The sequence below is a fragment of the Eubalaena glacialis genome, chromosome 1, assembly GCF_028564815.1.
Source record: "Eubalaena glacialis isolate mEubGla1 chromosome 1, mEubGla1.1.hap2.+ XY, whole genome shotgun sequence".
Taxonomy (NCBI): Eukaryota; Metazoa; Chordata; class Mammalia; order Artiodactyla; family Balaenidae; genus Eubalaena; species Eubalaena glacialis.
Window position 1 is genome coordinate 48,829,209 of NC_083716.1, and position 24,067 is coordinate 48,853,275.

A 24,067-nucleotide genomic window follows, 5' to 3' on the forward strand; every position below is an offset into this window, starting at 1 on the left:
AATCTCACCCATCCTTCAAGACCCAGATCTTAGCCTACTCCCTCAATTACCTGTCCCTCACCACACAAGCCCCATAACATCTCTCCAAGCATGAACCCCGAAGAGTACTCAAATAACATATGTTTTGTCCCTTGATGATAGTGTGTTCCAAACTCTTTCCAAAAGAACCTGTTTATGCTGCTGATTGCACTCATGTGCCTTGCGGGCATGAAGGGGCAGGGCCTGATGTCTTGCATAAGGATGACCAATCAAAGAAGTTGTTGAATGAGTAAGCTGATGGGACTAGATTCTATTACCCAAACAACCTAAGGACCTATGCCCTTTGTCCTGTGGTGCATTCCATAGCAGGAAAGCCCCAGGAGCTGCTGCATTGTTAACCGCTCCAGATTTTAGCTTTGGGGAACCACAATCATGATGCCTATGCCTTAAGGTTCCTCTGTTTTATCTTGTGGCTCAGTTTCAGGCCCATACCTGAGCCCATAGAAAGAACAAGGTGGGAGGCATAGGCATGGGGGTGGCTGAGAAGGCAGCTTGGGGCTCAGGGAAGAATCTGCTGGGAGAGGAGGGGCACTCACTTGGATAAGCAGTGGCGGGTGCAGTAGACATCACCCACGGGAGAGAGTGTGAAGTTCTCGCAGACGTAGAAGTGCTGCTGGCCAAACAGCAGGAGCCCTTCGCAGACCAGGTGGCCCTGCACGATGACCAGGGAGTACTTCTGTGTCACCTGCGGGGAGAGAGCGCCAGAGTCAGGCCACGTGCAAAGGAAGCATGCCCATCTCCTTTTGGAGGGCAGGAGGGCAGTGGCCGGTCACCCACCAGGCCCTTGGAGGTGAGAGTAGCACCCTGTAAATGACAGAGCCGCTGCCCCAGAGCTGCACTGCTCTTCACAGTCTAAGTTTCCTTTCTACACCCAACACCCTGTTTCATTATTTCATCTACCCAAGGCCACCCCACCCCCACCGAGGCATGTGGATGAGTGTTTATTGCTGTGTTGAGCACGTTGGCCTTTCTTTCCTCTCACTTTAAGCTCCTCTACAACTGTGCAAAACATTCCTCCGTAAACAAAGAGGAAAGTTTTCAAGGTCCAAGGCATCCCTCAGTTACAAAGGCGAAGGAGCTTGTCCAGAGGCCAGCTGGAAACGGGCTGAGCCAGGACTGGAACCGGGTCTGCCTAGAACCACAAGTGCAAGACTGGTACTGCTGTCTACAAGGCCAAGGCTGGTCCAAGGTGTGTGCGGAGGTGGCACGAGCTCCGCCCAGATCTCATCTTTCAGGCTCAAGCACGTTCTCTCAGCAGCTGAAGATGCTGGCAGCTTTCCAGAATCCCTCAGCTAAAGAGAGTACCTGGCCAAAGGTCATGTCCCCATCCCAGTGGCCATCCGTACCCAACAACTGGTCAGTGCAGAGAAGGAAGGGCCAGACCTTTTGCCTCCACTCAGGTCAACTCTGAGCTCCCGTGGGATCAGCCGAGGCCTTGCTGAGACTGCACTTCTCGCTGGGCCCAGTCCAATGACCCGCACTCCCAATAAACTTGCTGCACGCACATCTCTGGCTCAACGCCGGCTTTCTGGGGAGCCTGACCTGAGAGGGTGTCTTGGTATGACCCAGAGTCCCGCATGAAGTAAGGACTAGGTGGGTCCTTACATGGAAAAAATCTCCAAAGGAACGAGTGAGAGAATACATGAATTTTTAGATGTCGGGAGCCCAAATGGACCAGAGTAAGACCAAGACCAACATTTTCTCAGGGTAATTCTGTGCTAATTCCAGTTATCCAAAAGAGGACCTGACTTTTTTTTTTTTTTTACTACCTACTTTTTTTTTTTATAACCATTGTAAACATTTTACACATATTAACCAGTATAATCCTTACAGTTGGACAAGGGTAGTTTAACTACTCTAATTTAGAGATGGAAAAAAAAGGGGTCCCAGAGATAATCTCATCAAAGATGGGTAAGTGGCAGAGCCTGGGATTGAAGTCAAGCTCTGTGCTCACCTTGGAGCAATGATAGGACTGCAGTGGTGAAGCCTGGAAAGCAGCCCTGGATACCAGTTCTCACACCGCTGCATCAAACAGGATTAGTCAAATTGAGGAACAAACAAGATAAACAAGAACCCTACAATCGTGGGACTTAAAATCCAGTGAGCGAAGACATATCAACTAATAAACTATCACAAACTGTGATATGTGTTGAGAGAAAAAAAAACAGGTTGATAATAATAAGGCAGAGAGAAACTTGGAGGGGACACTATTTTAGACAGACCCTGAGACTTGAAGGATGGAAATGGGCAGTCATGCAAAAGCTGGGAGAAGAAATTTCAGGGAACAGGAACATCCAGCTCAGAGCCTAGAGGCAGGAAGGGCAGGTTTGGGGAGCAGAAGAGAGGTCAGTGTGACTGGTGAAGCTGGAAAGTAGGTGTGCTCAGATCCTGGGGGCCTTAGATGTCTTCATTTTCCTGTGAAGCCTCCCATGTACATGTAAAAATAAAATCTGTATGCATTTCTCCTGTCAATCTGTCTTCTGTCCACTGAATTCTCAGGCCTAGCTGGAGACTCTAAGAGGGTAGAGGAAAAGTTTTGCTTCTCCTGCGGTATATTATACTGAAGAGATTCGGTGAATACACAGCATGTTTTGTACATATTCTCTTTTTTTACACAAACAGCATATTTGTGTAGTTACTGGTCTGTATCTAGTTTTCTCCCTTAATAGGCCATCTAGCAGACCCTTCCAAATCACTTCTTATAGAGTTGTCTCACTTTTACTAAACGGTGCAGACCATTCCCTTACATGGATGTACCACAACTTATTTGACCGACCCCCTATTGACTCAGGTTGTTTTCAAATGTTTTGACATCACAAGTGATGCTACAGTGACCAGCTTTGTACACATGTCACTTTGGACACATGAGTAAATCTGTAGGTGGAATTCCTAGAAGTAGGACTGCAGGTCAAGCATGTGAGTATTTTAAATTGTGATCTAGTGCCAGCCTGCCCTCCTGCAAGGTGACACTAATTTACACTCCCAGCAGCATTGTTGCAGGGTGTTTATGCCCCCTATGCCAAGCCGTTGAAATGTTTTTCTTATGCCTTTGTATGGAGGATGCTTCATCCTCACATTCACATGCTCACGTGCGGGGCCCAGGCACAGTCCAGGCCTATGTACCTCCCAAACCTCTCCCCTCCCCATGATGCCCCCCCCTCACCCAAACTCTGTGGTGCCAAGAGCAGGGGCTGCAGCATGTTTCCATGATCTCCTGATGTTTTCCCGTGGGGAGAATTAAGTAACAACCAGAATAAACCAAACCACAAGAAAAATGTCTGGTGAGAGCTGGGTTTATAGCTTAAAAATTGATTCTGCTAGAAAAGAGTGGCATTCTAAAAACTGGAAAATGAACCCAAGTGAACTATTCCCTGCTCTTCCATTTAAATTAGCCCTGAGAGGGCTCCACCCCCAAGTTTAATCATGATTAAGAATTCCCTCCTGCCATGATTCTATCACTTTAAAAAGAGTGGAACTTCAGCTTCATAAGTAGAATTTTTTAGGATCAGCTAGATGATATATTATCATTCCTGATGGGTGAATAACCAAGTACATGGCCACACCTGGTTCTGTGTATGATAAGGAACAGGTTGTCTGGAAATCCAAAACTGCCAGAGCTCAAGTTAGAGGGACAACAATTGGCTGGGACATTCTATGGAAGCCCACGCCAGCACATTCTCCTAGAGGCAGGCCTCAGTGTGCAAAAGGGGGAGGCCAACTGGAGGCTCCCTGAAGATTTTTTCCAGCATTACTAGTCTGCAATTGAGTACAATGCCCTAATTTTATAGGTAGAAGAAGTGAGATTCAGAGCTGTCATGTGAAGTACCCAGTAACAGAGCTAACGTGTACATTCTCTTATACTTGTGCGAAAAATCTACTGCAAAGAAAGCTTCAACCCTGCTCACATGTGTCACGCTTCCCTTTCCATACGTCTGCTCACCTAGACCTTGTTATCAATACATTCTGTTACAGTGGTGTATGGAATAAGTATTCTCTTATCTCAAAAAACAGTACAGATTGCTAAGAAAAAGTTAAGTGTCAAAAAGGAGAGAGACACAGGCCCCAAGGTCTAAGCATGAGTTCTCCTGCCTTCCAGATATGCCCCCACCTAGTGGGAAAGTCTCCCCACTGCCTACTAGTCCCCTATCAGCAGGACCAGCTGCATTCCACCTGGTCCTCACCTTAAAGGGCTTGATTTCCCTGCCAGCCCATGAAGTTATTCAAGCAAGCCAATCACATCCTCCAGTGAGGATGGGAGGCACCCCAACTCCTTGATACTGCAAAGCCTGCCTCCCACAGACCCTGTTTGTTCACTCTGTTCCCAAGCGCAATTCCGGTGTGGACCTGTGTGTGTGCCATGTCCTCCTCCCCCAGACTGTGAACATAAGTGAGTAATAAACTTCTGCACATCTTGCAAAAAAAAAAAAAAAAAAAAAAAAAAAAAAGGAGAGAGACTATTTCAATTCCATTTGTGTTGGCTACCTATGAATTCGGGCATCTACTTTTTCTCTATTGATCACTTTTAGATGGAGCATTCAGTCACACTAGTAATCAAAGAAATGTATATTAAAACAATAAGGAGATACTATTTTTATGTCAATTAGGCAGATCGGAGAAGAAATATAACACTTGGATCTCTTGATGGCAGCTCATATTTTCAGGTGGAGACAAGGAGCAGGGATGCCCCCTGCCTGCCTGCATGTGCCACTTCCACAGCAAGCCTGCCAACAGCCAAGCCTCCACCCTTTCTCTGCTGGCTCAGGGGAGACCAAATGGAAAAGGATGGAAACTGCACCAGTATAATGTGAAAAGGATTACAAGTCCTGAACTGTTCAAAGCACAGTGTGTAGCATTAGCTGCATTTAGAATCTGCACTCAGTGACTGAAGTTGAAGCATGTTTCTAGCCAGGGCAGCTCTGTATATCGTAAAACCCAGACTTGTGGATCTCAGCATTTATTTGAAAAGTTAGTATGTATGAGAATCACCCAGGCAGCTTGTTAAAGTTCATCTTCCCAGGTTACATTCCCAGTTGTTCTGATTCAGCAAGTGCAGAATGGGCCCTGGAATTTGCATTTTAATAGGCAGCCTAGATGATTCTGATGCAGACAATCTGAAAACCATACTTAGAAACTGATCCGTGGACACGACCGAGGCTATGAAAGATGAGGTCCCATCACATGCAGGCACATTGCTATAACTCATCCATTTGCTCATGCTTTCATTTAATAGATACATATTGAATGTTTGGCCTGTGCCTCCACACAAACATAAAGGGAGGGAAAGGACATCTTGTGGTGCGCATGGTCTAACAGGAAAGAGAAGAATACCAACTGTCTTGGTACAGCATGGGGTTGGGGGAAAATACAAGCATTCTGAGGGCACAGAGGAGAGAGCCTGGCCCAGACAGCGCCCAGAGAGGGGGGGGTCAGGTGACATCAGAGAAGTGGGTCCCAAGGAGGTGACCCCAAGGCTGAGGTTGGGTGTTGAGACGATTAAAACAGAGGAGAAACTTTGCAAGGTACAAAGTCTTGAGCCAGTTGGACATGTTTAGAGATTATAAATCGTTCTGCATAATTAGAGTAAAAAGGCAGGTGTGTGTGTGTGCACACTCGCCCACTCAGGTAAGGGTAAGGGAAGCAAGTCCAGGGAAGCACAGGGCCAACTCAGAAGTGGCCTTGTGCACAAAGTATGCCAAAGAGAGTCTCAGAAGGTGTTCAGTAGGGATGACATGTGCAGCTCTGCATTCTAGAAAGTTACTCGTGGCGACTCACCCAGGGGGGAAGTTACTACATGCAAAGGTTAACACAATTCTTCGCTTTCTACAAATGACTTCAGCTAAAAATACCTACGAAGAGCTTGATGCTGCTCCCTGCTGTTCAGAGCAAAATTATCTCCCTTTGAGATGATTTCATTTCTAACAAGGTCAAACTAATATTTTACATTGAGTTTGTATGAAAAAAATAATAAATGTTTAGTTTTTCATGTAATTAAAAAGAACAGCAACAGTAAAAACAACTCCCATGTGAGTTCTAACTCTGGACTGGGTCTGGAAGCACATTTTTTTAAGTGGAGACTCACTTCACTTCTGTGAGCAGCTCTGTGGAGGGGGAACAAGGGACCGTCCCCAACCACGCAGTGGCTGACACAAGCCCACAGTTAACATACATTAAATAAACCACTCCTCATGTCAAAGGGAGCTGTTTGCAAAGAAATGTGTTCATGGTTCTGGGAATCATTAATCAATGACGCAGAAGTGGCACAGAATAATTACCGTCCCAGGTATCGCTAGAGGCGATCAGAGCTCCAATGTTCTCACAAAGAAATGAGTTAAGCTGCTGCCATTCCGAGCTCCAGGTCTGCCTGCTTCCCCCAGAGGCCTCTGTCGGGACAAGCCATCCAGAAGTCTGGAAGATGTGCCCCAGAGTCTCCTGGGCTGCATCCGGCAAAGACCATGAACGCAAGCGCTTCTGAGATGGCAGGGGAGGAGGAGCCAGGGCTCGCCACGGGCTGCCTGCCCGCTTTATGTGATGGCCACTTGAAGGCAGGTGCTCCGGGTTTTCTGAGCCTGGGCGCACACCCACCACATACACCCTGCTGTGGGTGTGCTTTCACTTAGAAAAAGCACAAGACCCAAAAGGTCTTATGGAGACCTCTTAATTAGGGGAATTCTCAGCTTACAACAATACTTGCCTCAAAATGTTTCAACACAAGCAGAAAATATTAGTCTGGGGAAATGCAGAAAATAACCACACACACACACACACACACACACACACCCCTGCCGTGGTCAAACTTTCTATATGTTTGCTTAAACACGTTCATGGTTCCAGGGTCAGTGCAACAATCCTCCCTTCCTCGACTTCCAGTCAGTTCCTGCCCTTGACAATAAGGAGAATGGACAAGGATTAAGGAGCTGGGGCTAAGTCATGTGCAGGCAGGCAGGCAGGCAGGCTGGCCATGCGTGTCACGCTATGTCCTGGCAGAGACGCTGTGCATGGTGAGGAACCTGGAGGCCTGCCTGCCTGAGGCGGCATTAACCAGAACATTTGCAGAGGAAACAGAGCGGTCCTGGAGCCAACATGTCCAAGGCCCAATACAGGAAGGTTGTTGAAGAATAGGGTGGTGGAGAGTTTATGTAACTTGCCCAACATAGTAGGCTAGGAGCTAGGAGAAAGAGGAAAAAACACACGAACTTGGAGTAAGACAGAGCTGAGATGAAATCCGAGCAATTCCAGTTAGCAGCCTCTCTAGGCTCTGGTTTTGCCATCTTTAAGATGAAAATGATAAAGCCTCCTTCACAGGGCCCATGGTGAGACTCGATGAGATGTATGAAAAGCACCCAAAGCAAGTGCTCCAGACGTCCAGCTATTGACGCTTTTGCCAATAATAGTGATAAACAAAGAGCAGAATGAGGCTCTCCATCCAGTCTGAGCACTTGCCCTGTGCCAAGCTGCCCTCCTGGGCATGAACTGTTGGCATCTTCTTCCTTGGTGGTGGTGGATTTGCAAGGCAGCCAGGCCTGCTCAGCCATGCCTTACCTGCTCCCAGAGGGGCTCCCCCAATGAACGAGGTACGCCCAGGGCATGCCACCCCTCAGGCCAGTTCCCGAGGTGCTCGAGAGCAGACCCATGTCACTGCGGCGGGCAGGCTGCCCACGCCTGGAGCCCCTACACTGCCGCAAGGCACACCGGAGTGGGGGGCTCCCCATGGACGGTCCGTTGATACAGCTGTGTTCTCCAGTTCAGCAGATCTTTCCAGAGCACAAATACTACGAGTCAGGGAAGGGAGAGACAAGAATAAATTCCAGCCTGTCCCTGCCTTTAAAGGCATCACAGGAAGACTCAGGAGTAACTACAGAGCCGTGTGACAAGGAAGACGCTGGCAGCAGAGTGAGGAGACTGCTGTGGGCGGCCCGTCGCTATGAGTGCTCTGGGGACGGACACATCAGCACAGGCTCACCCAGGAGGAGGCCTCTGGTTGCAGGGGAGTGGTGAGTGGGTGGGCATGAGGCTGCGAGGATCTGGCTGGTGGAGGTGTGGGCAGTGGAGGGGGCCAGGTCACAAGGGCCCGCTCCACAATCAGCTCTGCAGCCCAGACCCGACTCAGCTCACTCTTCCAGCCCATGGATGTCCCTGAGTTCCCAGGCCTGCTTCCCTATGCTCCTCTCTGCCTCAGGCTTTAAATTCAGGGGACTCACCACACATCAATCCAGGCCCCAAACCCAGCAACTTCCCTCTTTCCCACAAAACGCTGTATTTTGTAGTGGACATAGAACCCTAGATGGGCCCCATCCCAGCAGGTCAGGTTTCTCGTGGGCTCTACTCTGACCCTCTGTCACATCCTCCACCATCTCAGCAGGAAACAGACCCACTCAGACCTGGATTCTCCCATTTTGTCCAAGCTCAACACTTGCCCAACCTCCACAGTTCCTGGCTTCACAGGCTCCCAGGAGCATCTGGAAGCCCTGGAAGCCGGCTGGGGCCGGGTTTAAACAGGAGCGTTTCCTCATTTGCACTGACAGGCCCTTTCCCACTTCCTCAGGGCCACGGCTTAGGTACCAGGGTTCATACCCCACTCCTCCCTCTTTCTTGGAGAGAACAAATGCTAAGGTACCATTAAAAGAGCCACGATCACAGTGATAATAGCAGATACAAGGCACCGAGAGCTCCTCTGCGCCGATTTGGGGCAAAGACACGCAGTGTAAGTGGTGGAGGTGGGATTGGGACCAGGCTAGAGCCTCTGTCCACCTAGCCTCCAGGGAGCCTGTCCCCAGGTGACCCTGGCCAGTCTCCTAGACCTGCTTCTCCAGGGAGCAGGTGTGTCTGGTTCCCGTGACCTTGCAGGAACTCAGGCTGAATTGGGAAAGAATCTCTCGCACAGTTTACCATGAAGTCACAGGCAACAAGCACAACCCAACGAAACGGATCAAAACAACTGACGCAAAGAACCAATGTCTGGATGATGTCAAGAATGGCCTTGCTTTGCCCTGCTCAGTCCCTCTGTGCCCCACCCCCCAACCTCGTGCGGCCCCTCCCGGCAGGGAAGGGGACCCCAAGCACCAAGCTGAATCAGGACAGCTCCTGCCTCAGACCCTGCTGCGTTTCACATGCTCCTGTCCGCACAGCCTGGAGCCCCTGCCACCACGATGAGCCACGTGTGGCATTCTGACAGCTTCCTGCTGTGTGACATGGAGGTCCGGAAAGACTGAAGTTTAAGTACAAGGCAGGGGAAAACGAGAGAACAGCCTCTTCCTGCTCCTGACCTGCCTCTCAGAGGCTGGGAAAGTCAGTCACCTGTGGGCTTCAGGCTCTGGCTCCCCCAACAAGACCCCTGAGTGAAGCGTTGCTGGGTGGGACAATGAGCAAAACTAAGACTCTCAGAGCCCAGGACAAGTACCAAAGGCAAGAACCTGCTGCACAGGCCACGCTGGGACTAGCTCTGGCTGGGACTGTAAACTCCAGACCTTGCCCTCAGACCAGCCCAGTGAGGGCTGGAGCCACCTGGCTGGTCTTGGCAAGCACATGGGAGTCAGGCCACCTGCAGAAGCCCTTCTTGGAAGGCGGGGCATGGATTAGGTGACATGTGGCCCCTCAGTGATGCCAGATGTGGCAGGCAGTATTTGGGGACAAAGATGTCCCCCAAGAGCCTCATCCCTGGTTATCCCATCATATACTAACCTAGGTGCTGCTTGAAGGGCTTGAAATTATTTTTCATTCCAGATGAAATTAAGGTTGCAAATCAGTGGACCTTAAAATAGGGAGATTACCCTGGATTATTTGGTGGGTCCAATTCCCATGAGACCTTAGCAGCAGAAGAGGAAGGCAGAAGAGTTGGTGGGAGAGATTCAATGGAAGAGGGAGGCAGAGGGGAGATGAGGGGGAGGGAAGATGAGGCAGAAGCAGCTCAGAGAGACCTGTAGTGTGAGAAGGCTACTGCAGCTGGCCTTGAAGATGCAGGAAGAGAGCCACAGGCAAGGGATGGGGGTGGCCTCTAGAAGCGGAGAACGACCCCTGGCTGACAGCCAGCCAAGAACAGGGAACTCAGTCCTACGGAAGCATGGAACTGAATTCTGCCAACACCTGAATGAGCTTGGAAATGGATTCATCCCCAGAGCCTCCAGAAAGAAATGCAGCCCTGCCAACACCTCGGTTTCAGCCCTGTGAGACTCTAAGCAGAGAACCAGCTGAGCCATGTCGTGCTCAGACTTTTGAGATAATAAATGTGTGCTGCTTTAAGTCACCAAGGTTTTGGTAATTTGTTACGGCAGCAATATAAAATTAATATACCAAATAAAACCAAAGCATTGCCATTGCTCTCTTCTTATCAAAATGATGAAAAGAGCCAATATGGAGACAATATATAATCCAGTATTTCCTTACCCTAATCAGGAAAGTAGGAAGGGATGGCTGGGGTTTGGTTTTAATCTGTTTAATATGCATCCATCATATCAGGATTTCTCACCTTGACACTATAGGCATTTGGGACTGAATAATTATTTTCTGCTCTTCTGAGCATTGTAGGATGTGAAGCAGCATCCCTGGCCTCTGCCCCCTAGATGCCAGTAGCAACCCCTCCCCACCACGTCATGACAACTAAAAATGTCTCCAGACATTGGCAAATGTCTGTCCCCAGGGGCGGGAGGGGGTGGGGGGTAAAGCTGCCCCCTGCTGAGAATCACTGCTTTATATGATCCTTTAAGGGCATAAGGCAAAGAAAAGTTTTAAGAGTAAGAAAGCATTGATCTCTTAGCTGTTTTCAATTGACTAGGCATTTACTAAATATCCATTTACCTATATGAACATATATGATATGTTCAAACTGTTACCAGCTGTTAGTACTCAGCAGCTGGATATTGTGGCTATGTATACACCCATATATAAATATATATGTATACGTTACATATGTATGTTTTATATCCATTTTTTAAACTTTCACACAGTAGACTACACTACTTCCATAATCAAAATAAAATGAAAGTGAATATAATCAATCTTCATTCATCGGTGTTTACTGAAAGGCTTCTCCAGGCATGCCTGAGGTTACGCACCTGGGGGTCCCTCCATTAAGGAGCATTAGTAGAGTGAGAGAGGCAGACAGGTGAAGTGGTGAAGGTTAGCCTGTATGTCAGGAGCAAGGGTAGGTGGAGATGCAGCGGGCAGTAGAGACAGGGATGAGGGAGAGACCAGCTCTCCAGGTTTCAGACTGGGGACCAGTCAAGATGGGCTTTGGAGAGTCAGCTGCTAGGAGTCTAGCGTGCAGAGCACCACAGATAGACAAACCAGCATGAGCAAAGGCACGGTGGTGAGGTGTGATGGGGACTTGCAAATGTGCTCTCTGGCTGAAAGCTGTGGGTTCAACAATGTATAAGGACCTTGTTGTTCCAGGATTGTTTTGATTGAACTGCTACCCAAATCTGAAAGCAGCTAAACAATTTGGCAGAAGTTCTGCAGTCATCCATTTGGCCAATGCACTTCAAGCCAGCCCTTTTACCCAACCCCTGGAAGGAGTAAATCCCAGTCTGACACCCTCCAGGAGTCTCTGCAAGCAATCTGCCCCTGGAAAGGACATGCTTCAGTTTCTGCCAATTGCTCACGCCCATCACAAGCTCTCTGAGCTTGTCACTTGTTCCTGGATATCCAGGCTGCTTACTCAGTGGCCCGTAGTTCAGCTCCACTCTCCTCCACCCTGCAGCCAGACTAGCCCTCAGCTCTCATGCATTCATCTCTGGGTAGCCCCTGAATGTCTTGCCAGCCCCGCCCTGCCTGCTCCTCTGTTTTGCTGGGGCATCTTCTTCACTTACATCCCATACAGAAGAGTTGATGGAAGAGACAGATGGAAGTCTACCCAGCCCTTAAACCACTCAACCTTTGGAAAGGGAAGAGAATTAGTCTTTAATGAGCCACCTCATGTGTACTGGGCGCTATGCTAGTCACTTTGCTTCCATTATCCCATTTAAGCCTTATGAGAATTTTGTGAAATGGTTGCCATGCACTCCATATTAAAGATGAGAATAACTGAGGCTCACGAAGGTTAGGTAGCAGGCCATTTAATATGTGGCCAAGTTGGGATTTTTAGCTCAGGTCCGTTTTACTTTAAGACATGTGCTTCATCTTCCATACTTTCTTAGACTTGTGTAAGAGGGCCCTTCCCTGTTCCCGTACTTCAGGGGGACCCCCTGACCCTCTTCCAGTCATACCCAGGGGACATGCATGCACACCAAGAGCCTGGGCTCCCACAACCCAGCTCCAGGCATCCCCAACAATGGATTTCCCTGCTAACTGGCCCAGCCTGCCTCCTGGCTGTGCATACTGTATCTCCAGGTCCACCCTTCCGAGGGCTGAAGGTGCCACAAGTGTGCTTCCTCTAGGTCTGAGTGGTGGCCAAGGGGAGCTGGTTTCAAGGTGAGGAGTGTGGGGACAGCTGGGACATATGGGTCAGGTTTCCAAACACATCCACCAGGGCCCCTCACTCAGGCATGGGATGAATCCCTCAAGTGGTCAGGCTGTGAGCAGGGGGCCAAGGTGCTGAACTACAAGAAGGTCAAGAATTCTGAATTTGAAACTGGCCCCCTAGGTTATTATAGAGGTCAATATAGGACATTAGAACATATTTCATTTAACAGTTTATTAGCTTGATTTATATCTTCTAAACATTTTGATGCAAGATGTGTGGGCATTTGCACCCTTGCTCTGGGCCCATAAATTTAGGAGCATGCTGTCGTTTTTGCTTATTGATTTTTTTACGGTGAATGGAGATATCACCTCCTGTGTCAGTGCAGAAAGCTTAGTTCTCTCATGTCTGACAATCTTTAAAGAGTAATCATGATGGGCTGTGTTACCTTTTCATTATCAAGAAGCTCTTGTAAAATGACTTGTCTTTCCCGACACAGTTCCAAGAAATCTTCAGAGTGCAGGCTTTCATGTAAGGCAGGGAAGAAGGTCAGCTGGGTGCAGTCTACTGCCTCATCTCTCTCGCTCTCAGCTTCCTTTGGTGTCAGTTCATCTGCAGCAGCAAAAAGGGACATACGGTTTGTGCATGAGCCACCTGGAGTCACGAGGGACGGTGCACAGCCTGGGCCCGAGTCCCTGGGAGGATCTGCAACGTTTCAGGGCAGCCGTGAATGATGTGGATCCCAGCGTGTCCCTCACTGTTTCTGAAAGTGGACACACCCCTCTGACCCTATCATGTGGTGAACACACCTGCAGGCTGATTCACTCCGGAAGATGTACCCGGGCCTGGCTGCTCTGCAGCTCTCCAGTGACCAGGGGGGTATGTTTCAAATTCACCTTCATTAATCAGTAAAGCAATTTCCTAGAGGGTCCCAGAGGGTCACCCAAGATTTGCTTTTTCTGAACTTCACTTTATTCACTCTTGTTGTTTTCTTTTTTTTTTTTTTTTTTGGCCGCACCACGCGGCATGCTGGGATCTTAGTTCCCCGAGCAGGGATCAAACCCACGCCCCCTGCAGTGGAAGTGCACAGTCTTAACCTCTGGACTGCCAGGGAGGTCCCCTCTTCACTCTTTTAAGAGTGGGTTTTTTTCCCTAATTATGGAAATACTATCTTCTTAATGTAAAAAACTTGGAAAACCCATGAAATTGTGAGAAATTAAAAATTATGAGAAATAAAACAAGTATCACCCATGCACCCAGAGAGAGTGCTAATAACAACAGCTCCTGTTTAGTGAGCACTTTCTCTGTGCTGGATACTTTAAATGTGCTGGACATTTTTCATCCAGTCCTACCTAGGTTGTAGATTCCATTCCATCCTCACTTTACAAATGAAGAAATTGACAAAGGCTAATTATTTTGCTCAAGGTCATACGGCTACTAAGAACTAGAGGCCGAATCTGAACCAAGTCCCTCTGAGTCGAGAGGCTGATCTTTTCATCTCTAGGCTGTTTGTCCTCCCTGGCCACAATCTGGTTTAACTCTGACATCTTTTTTGTACACACATGTATATGTACACACATAACGTAATTTCTGACATGGTAAGAATTATACTGAATTTATAGTGTTTCTTTTCTAACTTTTTTGCTCAAGATTACACCATGAGCACTTTCCATTAAAAGTTCTTAGAAAGCAACTTAAATGGCTGTAATAATCTAGTGTGTGACTCTTCCATAATCACCCAACTCACCTCCTATTTTTTAGAGATACAACTAGTTTCTATTTCTACACTACCAAAATCCACTGTGCTGCAATCATTTGTGTGTACATCTAGACTTATTTCCAAAGGATGCACTCCTGTGCATGTGCATTTGGGTGCCAGCTAAGTACATACCTGTGTGGATCTCTAGATTTTTCTCCTCCACCCTGTCCTGGGTGTCCACCTGTGCGGAGCAGCACATGGCTGCAAGGTCAGGGTGCTACTGGCCATTTTCTTTGTGGCAAGATGCTCATCTCTTTGACCTCCTCCCCACCTGGGAACCTCACACCTGGATGAATGTAAGTGCCTGCTGCTCACAGCAACATCCATCAGAGGCTTTCCCTCAGGCAGAGAAAACACTGTGTAGATATAGGCACCCAGGAAGGCATGGTGAAGAATCACAGCCCTTTCTTCTCCTCTGACTGAGCTCCCTACTGGGAGTTGGGGGTCCATGCTGGAATCATGGAGGAGGCCTGGGATCATAGGTGACCAGAGGCCCTGCATATAGGGGACGAGGGGACTTAGCAGCCCATGGCCCTAGTCCACATAAAATCAAACACCTGCTTTCTACCACTGTACTCTCTGCAGCCACCCATTTTGAGAGGGAGAGCAGGCAGATTCTCCTTCTGATCTTAGGGTTATGGGGCTTGGGATGGAAAGAAGAGAAGCCAAAATATGAGTGTTACACTGTCATCCCAAGTCCCAAGTGGGACCCCCAAATCAACCTGGGATCAGAGCTCAAGATCCTCATTTCTGGGCTTTGTTACTGCAGACTGACAAGATAGCAAGCTCCACGCAAAATCCGGTGCTAAGGCACTAAACGAGACAAGTCTGATCAGCTCTAGGAACTTGTCACTTGGTTAAGGATATGATATAAGCTGCAGCCTAGGATACAGTGAAACTCACAGACAGAGAGTGTTTGAAGCAAAAGGCAGGGTCTTTGGTAGAAACACGAAATCTGAAATATAGTGTATGTGTCTGTGTGTGTGTTTGGTATGTATTTGATGTGTTCGGGCCAAAATGACCTCTGAAAATAAACTAGATTTTTAGCATATCAACTCAACCAAATTCCTCCATGAGTATTACACAAAGGGTAAGCATAAACATCAACAATGATTCAAAGTGCTTTTTTAAATTGGAGAAATAATAATGACCATTATATCTGTCATCTTCACAATCAGAGAATTCAGTGTTAAGTATTAAATATCTATCCCAACCAATTTTGCTCTAAAATATTTTCCTATTTTCCTCCTAGGTGTTTTGGGTCACATACTGAACATGTATTAGTATTTGGGGGGGCACTTTTAAGGTTTCCCTCATATAGCAAATTGACAAGACAGTTTCCCTGAAAAAAATTCTTATTGTTGCAACCTAAATACAAAATTCTTCCGCCAGTGGAGTGTTCAGGTCTGGAATGGGTCCCTCTTCATTCTGGAGAGCAGAGTGATGAAAGGCCTTGCACTTCTTATTCTAGACTTGCAGCATTTTCTTCCTACAATATATTAACTTCATATCTTTAAGGAGATGTTAAATAAAACCAAGAATTGGTTTAACTGTTAAATAAAAATACAGATAAATTGAATACCTTGGTTTTCATCATTTAATTGAGAAATATCATCATTTCTGTCCTGACTTTCCTGGAATAAAACCAGAGAAAAGAGAAATTAAATCCTGGATACCTATGGGCCCCACCCCCCATTACACAGATTCACAAACACATACACACACATGCATATGGCGCCTTCAAATCACTCATACACTCAAGACTCAAAGGCAAGGGGAGCAAAATGCCAAATCCTAAAGGACCACAATAAAATGCAAGTATTAATGTTCCTGAGTCAAAGGGGAAAAAACCCACAATCTTCCATTAAGTAGGATTTACAGTAATTACCAAAGATTATGTCAAAGGGGAGTAGAGAGCATCCCGGCTGTCTGTGGTATGGGCCACCCTGGAGAGGGGACCAGGGACAGGGTCTGGGGCTAGACAGCCCAAAAGACCAGGGACTAGGTTCCATAGCCAGCCTTCGGCCTTGACATCAGCACCATGCGCAGGCTTATTTTTCCTGCCTCCATTTCCTAAGAAATGTATTGAGGGAAAAATACTATATATCACCAGATGTTTATAGACAATACACTAAAAACTAAAATGTCTACTGAATAAATGAAATATAATTTTTTCATTAGGTTTTATAAAGGATTTAATGTGGGTAAAAGATTCTGAGGTTACAGACTAGAGAATAAGCCCAACATTGTAACTCAGGATGAATGCAGAAGGAAATGTCTTGCGTTCCAGGGTTTGGAAAGGCTGCTTTTTAGAATATCTTAAATCAGAATTGTTCAATGAGGACATGAAATGCTATTAACAGATTTTTCTATATCCACTACCAAGCCAAGGATGGTTCTTCATTATTTAAAAGGCAAAAATGTAAGTTTGACAGAGAGTCCAAGCTTCATTACAGCAAACACCTGGGGACCATCCAGATTCCGTTGCCTGGGAATCCAATGCAGCTTCAGTGTCATTTGGACTAAGTGGGTCACTGGCTCAAGCTTGCAGAAATAGCTGAGTTCAAGGTATTTCCATTGTAAGACTTGATACGGGATTTGCTTGCACAGTAATGCCCATAGAAGGGCTGGTTATGACTGCTCTATGACACATAACTTGTACAAGCAGACAGTGCCCATCACGTGGCTCTTTTCAAATGCTGGCATCCAGACCATTCTAACGGACTTTTATGGATGTCAGCGTGGTGCTGGGTCAGTGGTGTATATATGAACCACTCACTCACTTATTTTTTTCATTCATTCATCCTGTATTTATAGCATCCCTTCTATGTACCTGGGGAGTTAGTGATTCTTTCCTTCTGTTAAACAGCACCAAGAATGCATTACAGCACTCCTACAGTTAACTGCACGCATTATCTCTCCTACCTGTCCATGCCAAAACACTCCTGATGGAAACAACATCAGATGGAAAAGCTAAGGAGACACCTCCCTACACATTGCCCGTCTGGAAGCATCCTGTCTTGTTGCATCTAATTCTTACCTTGAGCCTTTCTCGACTCAGGGCCTCCAGCGGAGACAAGCGTCTGATACGTTTCCTCATGCGAGCTGGTCCTTCTCTCCAGTCCAGTTCCCACCGGGAGCAGGGTGTGGCTTCTGCCATCTGACGCCACAAGCCCAGCTCTCCAAAAAGCTGCTCCTGGATCCTGGCCCAGGCATTGGCTGCCTTGATTTTGCCACATCTCCGCCTCTGGGAAGCAGAAGTACAGCGTCACCTCTGGACACATTTCCTCACCAGCCTGGCCCCAAACCTCCTGGGGTGAACAGACCAAGCCCCCCATAATTGCCTGAGGAAAATCACCCCTATAGGCAGCCCCAAGCACCTTCAGGGTGTATAGTGTACTCTCTGGAGCTAGGACCAGGCCAGGAGAAGAAATCAGTTTTTCAGCTTCGAGGAGGAAAAAACCCTCTGCCCTTCGGCCCGCAGAGCCTCGTGACTGCTGGGTGCTGTGCAGAAAGTAACAGGTCCCAAAGGTCCCCATACTATTCATCAGAGGATTGGACAGCTATTTGGTAGAATGGACACAGAACCTCACCACAGCCCCTACCCTTCAAAATGGACAGGGAATTTTACCATGGCCCCTACCCTTCAAAATGATGCTGAAAGCCCTCCTTCCGGTGTCTGGACTGGAAGTGTGGTGAGAATATTCAAAGAAGCTAAAACCTTTGATGTTAATGAAAATAATCCTTCCTAATATCTATGAAATCCTCATAGTTTGCATACATAGCACTTGACTGTTATACCTTCTGCTAGAGTATAACTCAAACCTTTCACAAAATACATCGACACCCCTAAATTGCTTTTGTATGCCACACTGAAGTTTCCTACATCATCTATCAAGGAAACATTTCAATTCAGTTTGGACAGCAGAATCAACTTTGTCTGCAGGGTGAACTTTTCCAACTATTCAAATATTTGATGGTATGTGCCCTACATTTTAATTTTAATTTTTCAGAAAACTGAAAGGTGAAAGTGTTAATGACAAGAAGCACAGACCTCACAAACGTAACATAAAGAGAAAAGAAACTCATTGTCATGTATGAGGCTGAGCCTCTCACCTGCTCTATCTCATTTCCTCTACACAATGACACCATAAGTGAGTCTTGGAACTTGTAAGTACTTTCTATTATCCTCATGAAGGAACCAAGTCTAGGAGAGAAGTGACTTCCCCAAGGACCAACCGGTGACCAAGCTAAGACTGAAACCCAGCCTAATTCCAGAGCCTTCACTTCAGCCTGTGTGCTTGATTCTTTTCCTAGGGCCCTGGTATCATTTCATTAAGTCGTGATTTCTGCCAGTAAAGACTAAGACTGGCAGACTTAGATCTAGACCATTTTGAATGGGAAAATCGTTCTCAGAACTTGAAAATTCTCACAAAAACATGACATACGGTATAGTTCTAAGTACTTCGTCTTTTGGTGTCAGATGAACCTGGGCTGTCACAATGTTTCTGCTTTTCACTAGCAGCTTAATCTGAAGGAGACTTAGCATCCTCATCAGTCAAATTCAGTTAGTAATATTACCACAATAATAAAACCATGGGTTTATGTAAGGATCAAATGAGACAATATTTTCAAGAGTTTAATACGGTGCCTTACCCAACTTAAGCAGTTAGTATTATTATTGTGAATAAAGCAAATTCTATTTCAAAACAAGATTATTTTGTTTCTCCACAGTTCTTAAATTCATATCCTAAATAGTTATAGCATTTTACAAGTACTCTAATTGTTTAATAAAAAACTCCAGAAAAATAATGACTATCCAAAGCCTTTTATAGGGATTTGCTTATATGAAATGAACACTTGTTTGGGGAAAATATTTCAGCTCCTAGGAGATTGTTGCTGCATTTGTAGTTCCATATTGAGCTTCACAGAGGATGAACAATCCCAAGCCATTGGGTTGTTCATCCGGGGTTTCAAATTAGTCTTTTAAGAGCATCCCTTCCACCCTAAGGCTCCACCTATGCAACCTGGAGGTTCACGGCTGCCTGAGTCTTCATCACAGGGCAAATGTGTTGTCTGAATATCTGCAGCTAGACAGATGTGTGTTAGTGATAAGATCCCTCATTCATCCCTCAGAGATGAATGATTGTTTAGTCCATGATGGAAGGCTGTATGTGGTCCCAAGACAAAGGACATGAGATGACTAACTAAGCAAAAGTCCTGAGTTCCTGCACCTGCAAGGTGTTCTGTAATGCCCATGCTTCTGCACAAGGTAAGGTCCGCATTCAGTTCAAACCTCGAGTGGGCCAAATGCCACACCAGACACAGGGGCAGGGATGCTGGTGTATTAGAGGCAGCTATGATTCTCGGCTGAATAGAAGCTCTTGGGTAGCATCACTGAGACTTTCCTCTTGGCAACCAGACCTTCCCTAATTTCAGTTCCCGGTGCTGGGGTGCAGCTGACCCCAGTCCTGGCTTCAGTGGGTGATGAATGGTTGTACGATGGGCTAGTGAGCATCATTCTCTGGGACTGGAACTGGTGGCCTCTAGAGCCCATATAGAGCAGACTGCAGAGAGGTGGATGTGTACACGTTCAAGGCTGCCCACCTTGCGCTGGCCAACCTTATGTGCATCAGGAAAAGGCACCTGATGTATCTGCATTGAGGCATACACCGCCTACAGGCAGGCCTCTCAGCAATGAGACAGTCCCTTTGTGCAAGTTAGATAATTTCCCACCCTTTAGATGAGCCCTGCCTGGTTCCAGGACGTACAGACTGGGAAACAGAGCATGAGTTCACGCCAGCCTCAAAAGCTCTCTCCTCCATGTGCCTTGTCGCCTCAAACATATTAGTAATCTCATACACTTGTGTGTTTATGTTTGTGTGAACATGTATTTGTGTGTGTGTGTGAAAAAGAGAGAAAGAAAAGAGAGAGAGGGAGAGAGGAGGCAGATTCCTTAAAGCAGAGTTTGAATACCTGGATCCAGCTCTTCTTGAAGTGTGATCTTCTCCTGGATTTTTCAAAATATTTCATGTGTTGCCTAAGCCAGTTTGAGTTGAGTTTCTGATAGTTACATCTGAAAGAGCTGTTACCAAAATGTAATGGATATATAGAGACTGAGCAAGAAATGGAAACAGCCTGTTGGTCCCCAGAGAGCCCAAAAGAGAGGGGACAGAGCAGTGCCCCTCACACACTAAAAGAAAGGCCATTTCTGGGGTGGAAGGCATCTTGCATAGAACTTTAAGCAGTAAAAACTGTAATTTTTAGAAAAATACAGACAGAATGAGGCATGTCTGTAAGGTATGATGAGGACTCAGTATAAGAACAGATGGCCTGGGTATATCACAGAGCAGAGCCAGAGCAGCTGGACCACAGAGAAGAGAACAAATGTAACTGGAAATGGCAAAGGGGCATCTGGGCAGGGCCAGAGCAGAGGCACCTGTTTTCGTCGGCACTTCTGGAGTGATGAGAAATTGGGGAGATTAAATATCAGAATTGCACGATTTGCTGGTGATGGGATGATGAGGTATACTGATGATGCTTGGGTTAGCTTCCAGGGCACTGGGTGACGCTATCTTGTCATGCTGTGAGCACGTGCATCTCCAGTGACCTCTCAGGTGTAAGTAAAATGCCCAGTTGGAAAAGTCTTACGCAACCTGTTACTGAGAGCCGTGTGGGCGGGGGCCCTTGAACCTCATTATCTCCATCCTCTTGGAAGGACCTCACGGAGTGTAATTAGGAGAAGCTGTCCTTGAAGAACATGGCATATTTCACAAGGCTGATTTCTTTCCAGAACTTGGACTTGACTTCTCTGGAAGTGGAGTGGGGCCTTCGTCGGGAAAGTCTACTACCCCTTAAAAGAAAGCCAGGTGAACACTCCAGACCCCATTATCTCTGGTAGACGGTGATAACACCTGCATTCTTTTAAACATTGAAACAATCTGTCTTAAATATTTAAACACTTGGAAAGTATCCTCATGGATTAGCCTCAAAATGCTGATTTTTTCAAAAATACTTCAATCAACAGTAAAACTCTGTACCACTTTCTCAAGTACTCTCTGAGCCCCAGTCAGGCCCGCTGCTGAAAATAAGCCAGACTGATGTTCCAGGGGGCTGGACCCTTGCCTTATGGGCTCAGAGCCTCTGCCGAGGTTCTTCTGTCCTTCCCCATGAACCTTCAGTTTTTCAAATTTCAGCAGAAATCCACCAGTTACCACAGAGCACATTTCTCCTAGCCATGACCAAATCTTCCAGGCTTTTCCAACCATAAGAAGAGAAATGGTCAAACTCTTGACTAGATGCTGATTTGAACGTTTAGATAAACAACATCCTCTGTCTTGAAATGGAACAAGCGTGATGCGGATATCCCTAAATGAAGGATGCAATCCTAAATGATTCATCTTATTTTTCCCCCAATGGCAGCTGAATTTATTAGCCATATTGCTAGTCCTGAATGAAGTTGGTGAATTCAAGTAGTAAGGCACTCACATGCGAGGTCCTGTCCAAGGGGCACAGATAACACACAAATATAAGCCAGCAGGACACCTACCCAGCAGCGCAGTGCACCTACCCCCAAACCGCCTCTCCCACCCCTGTATGTCTAATAAACTGCCCACCTCCTTATGTAGCACAACCTGGGAGGCTGTGTTGCTAGTCTGTATGTTTCTGGGGTGCACGCTGTGCATCTCACAAACCCCTATTCGTGGGGGCATGTTGTGGGCTCCCAAACAAGCACATACGGAGGGAATTGGATCAGGTTACTTGGCTTAAGTTGATCAGAGCCTATTTTGTTTCCCTTGAACTTGGGGACTACTGTTTCACCATTCTTTGACCCCTCACCTTACCCCAGGCACACCCAATGGTTCCTTATACCCCACTGCTCCTCTCTTTGTAGTAGAACATCCTAATATTGGCCTTATCACCCTGCTTTAATTTCTTTACTCTTGGTCCCTCTACTGAGCGTTAAGAACCTTCAACCAGAGGAGTATCATTATCATCTCTGCCTTTCCTACACCTAGCAAGGCTTTGGCACAGAGAAATTGTAAAGTAAAAATATAATTTGTCAAGTTTTAATTCTATTGTTGTGTTCTATTACTAGCAATCATTTTAGAAAATTTTTGTTAACAACAACAATACCACCTAAAAATGAACTTCTTAGCCATTCATTAACCACACATGGGACATCTATTACCTGCCAGCCACTGTCTAGGTGTTCCACACTCACTCTTTAACCTTTACAGGTAGGCAGTATTATCCTGTCTTAAAGATGGGGACCCTGAGGCTCAGACTAGGCTCAGTCCTAGGAAGGGGCAGACCTGAGATTCAAATAGAGATCTCCCTGACATGACAGCCAGTGCTCTTTACCTAGACTGTACAGAAATCACTCCTAGAGAGAGGTTTTCAACGTCTAAACCTACCCTCATCAGTGGCAACCCACTGTCCTTAGGAGAACATGCAAAACCCTTAAAGTGGCAGCAAGCCACTCTGCTTGCTCTGGCCCTGCCTCATCTTCATTCACCCTTGTCCCTTCCCAGCTCAGGTCATCCCAGTCACTTCCTCTTCTTCCACTTAACTGATGACATCCAGTGCTTTCCTGACTCAGGAGCATCACACATTCCCTCCCCTTAGTCAAAACCACTTCCTTAAAATACTTTAGCCCATATTCCTCCTTCTTCAGATTTCAACTTAAAGATCACTTCCTTGGAGAGGGCCTCTGATCTGCCCAAATTAAAGTCTTTCCCTTGTTACAATCTCCCATTATACTTGTATTTTCCCTGTCTATTGCTCTTTCCAAGTTATAATGATCTATTTATTTGTGCACTTATTTAATGTATATCTCTCCTTTAGAGTAAGCTACCTGAGAGTGAGGCCCACGTCTGCTGTGTTTACAATCGTGCCCCTAGCTCCTAGCACAGGATCTCAGGCACCCTGGGCACTTGACGCCTATTTACTAATGAATGAATGAGTAGATAAGTGGATGGAAACACTGCCTATCTCCTCAGCTGCTGACAGTGTGGGTCCAAATCCCATGGCACAGGTCATGAAGGTAGGACTGACTCATTGATGACCAATTATTGGCTTAGCCAATTTAGAATTTAAACCAAAGGTTCTTATGATTCTTTATTTCAGGTTCAAGGTAGATTCTGGTCTACTGTGCAGAGAAGGGAATTGCCTTGTTTCTTACCTGTACGTGATCTTTGTATAGAGATGCATATAGTTCCTGTCCTTTTCGTCTGTAGTTCTCGATACATGACACGAAGTCCTGGAGAAGAGACAAAACAAGTCACAACTAATAACAGCTGTGATTTTAGATAAGAACTTCTCTACTCTGACCAGTTGTCGGGGGAAGTAAGAGTTACAGGACTTGTTGGTCAAATCAATCACAACCCCATGAATACATGTATCACCTATGCTGTTACATTCACATACACACTCACATACATGCTTATGGGTTACTTCCACTTCCAGCTATGATGAACTAGCTTGTAGCAGATAAATCTTCCTCCCAAGAATAACTAGAAAAGCTAGAATATAATAGATAAATTAAAATGGAATTCTAAAAAATGTTCAAGTAACTCACATTTATGGAATAGTGCACCCAACAATAGTAAAATACACATTTTTCAAGCCCCCACAAAATATATACCAAGACAAACTACATGTTGGACTATAAAACAAATCTCAACAAATTTTTAAAAAATTAAAACCTGCAAAATATGTTCTCTGACCATAACAGAATCAAACTGAAATCAGTAACAGGAAATCTCCAAACACTTGGGAACTAAACAATATACTTCTAAATAATCCATGGATCAAAAAGTAAGTCTCAAGGGAAATTTCTAAAAATACATAGTACAGTATGTATCAAAATTTGTCAC

At 46.2% G+C, this 24,067-nt stretch overlaps 1 protein-coding gene across 1 annotated transcript in view; it reads right to left on the reverse strand.

Annotated features, from left to right (window-relative positions):
* WDFY4 (WDFY family member 4) overlaps positions 1 to 24,067 on the reverse strand; it is a 250,641-nt gene that overhangs the window by 81,293 nt on the left and 145,281 nt on the right. Inside the window, exons 41-45 of the mRNA XM_061196332.1 lie at positions 23,374 to 23,451; positions 17,230 to 17,436; positions 15,772 to 15,823; positions 12,879 to 13,042; positions 576 to 724 (exon numbers count right to left, since the gene is read on the reverse strand). Of these exons, the coding sequence (XP_061052315.1) occupies positions 576 to 724; positions 12,879 to 13,042; positions 15,772 to 15,823; positions 17,230 to 17,436; positions 23,374 to 23,451 (650 nt within the window). The remainder of the gene's footprint in view (positions 1 to 575; positions 725 to 12,878; positions 13,043 to 15,771; positions 15,824 to 17,229; positions 17,437 to 23,373; positions 23,452 to 24,067) is intronic.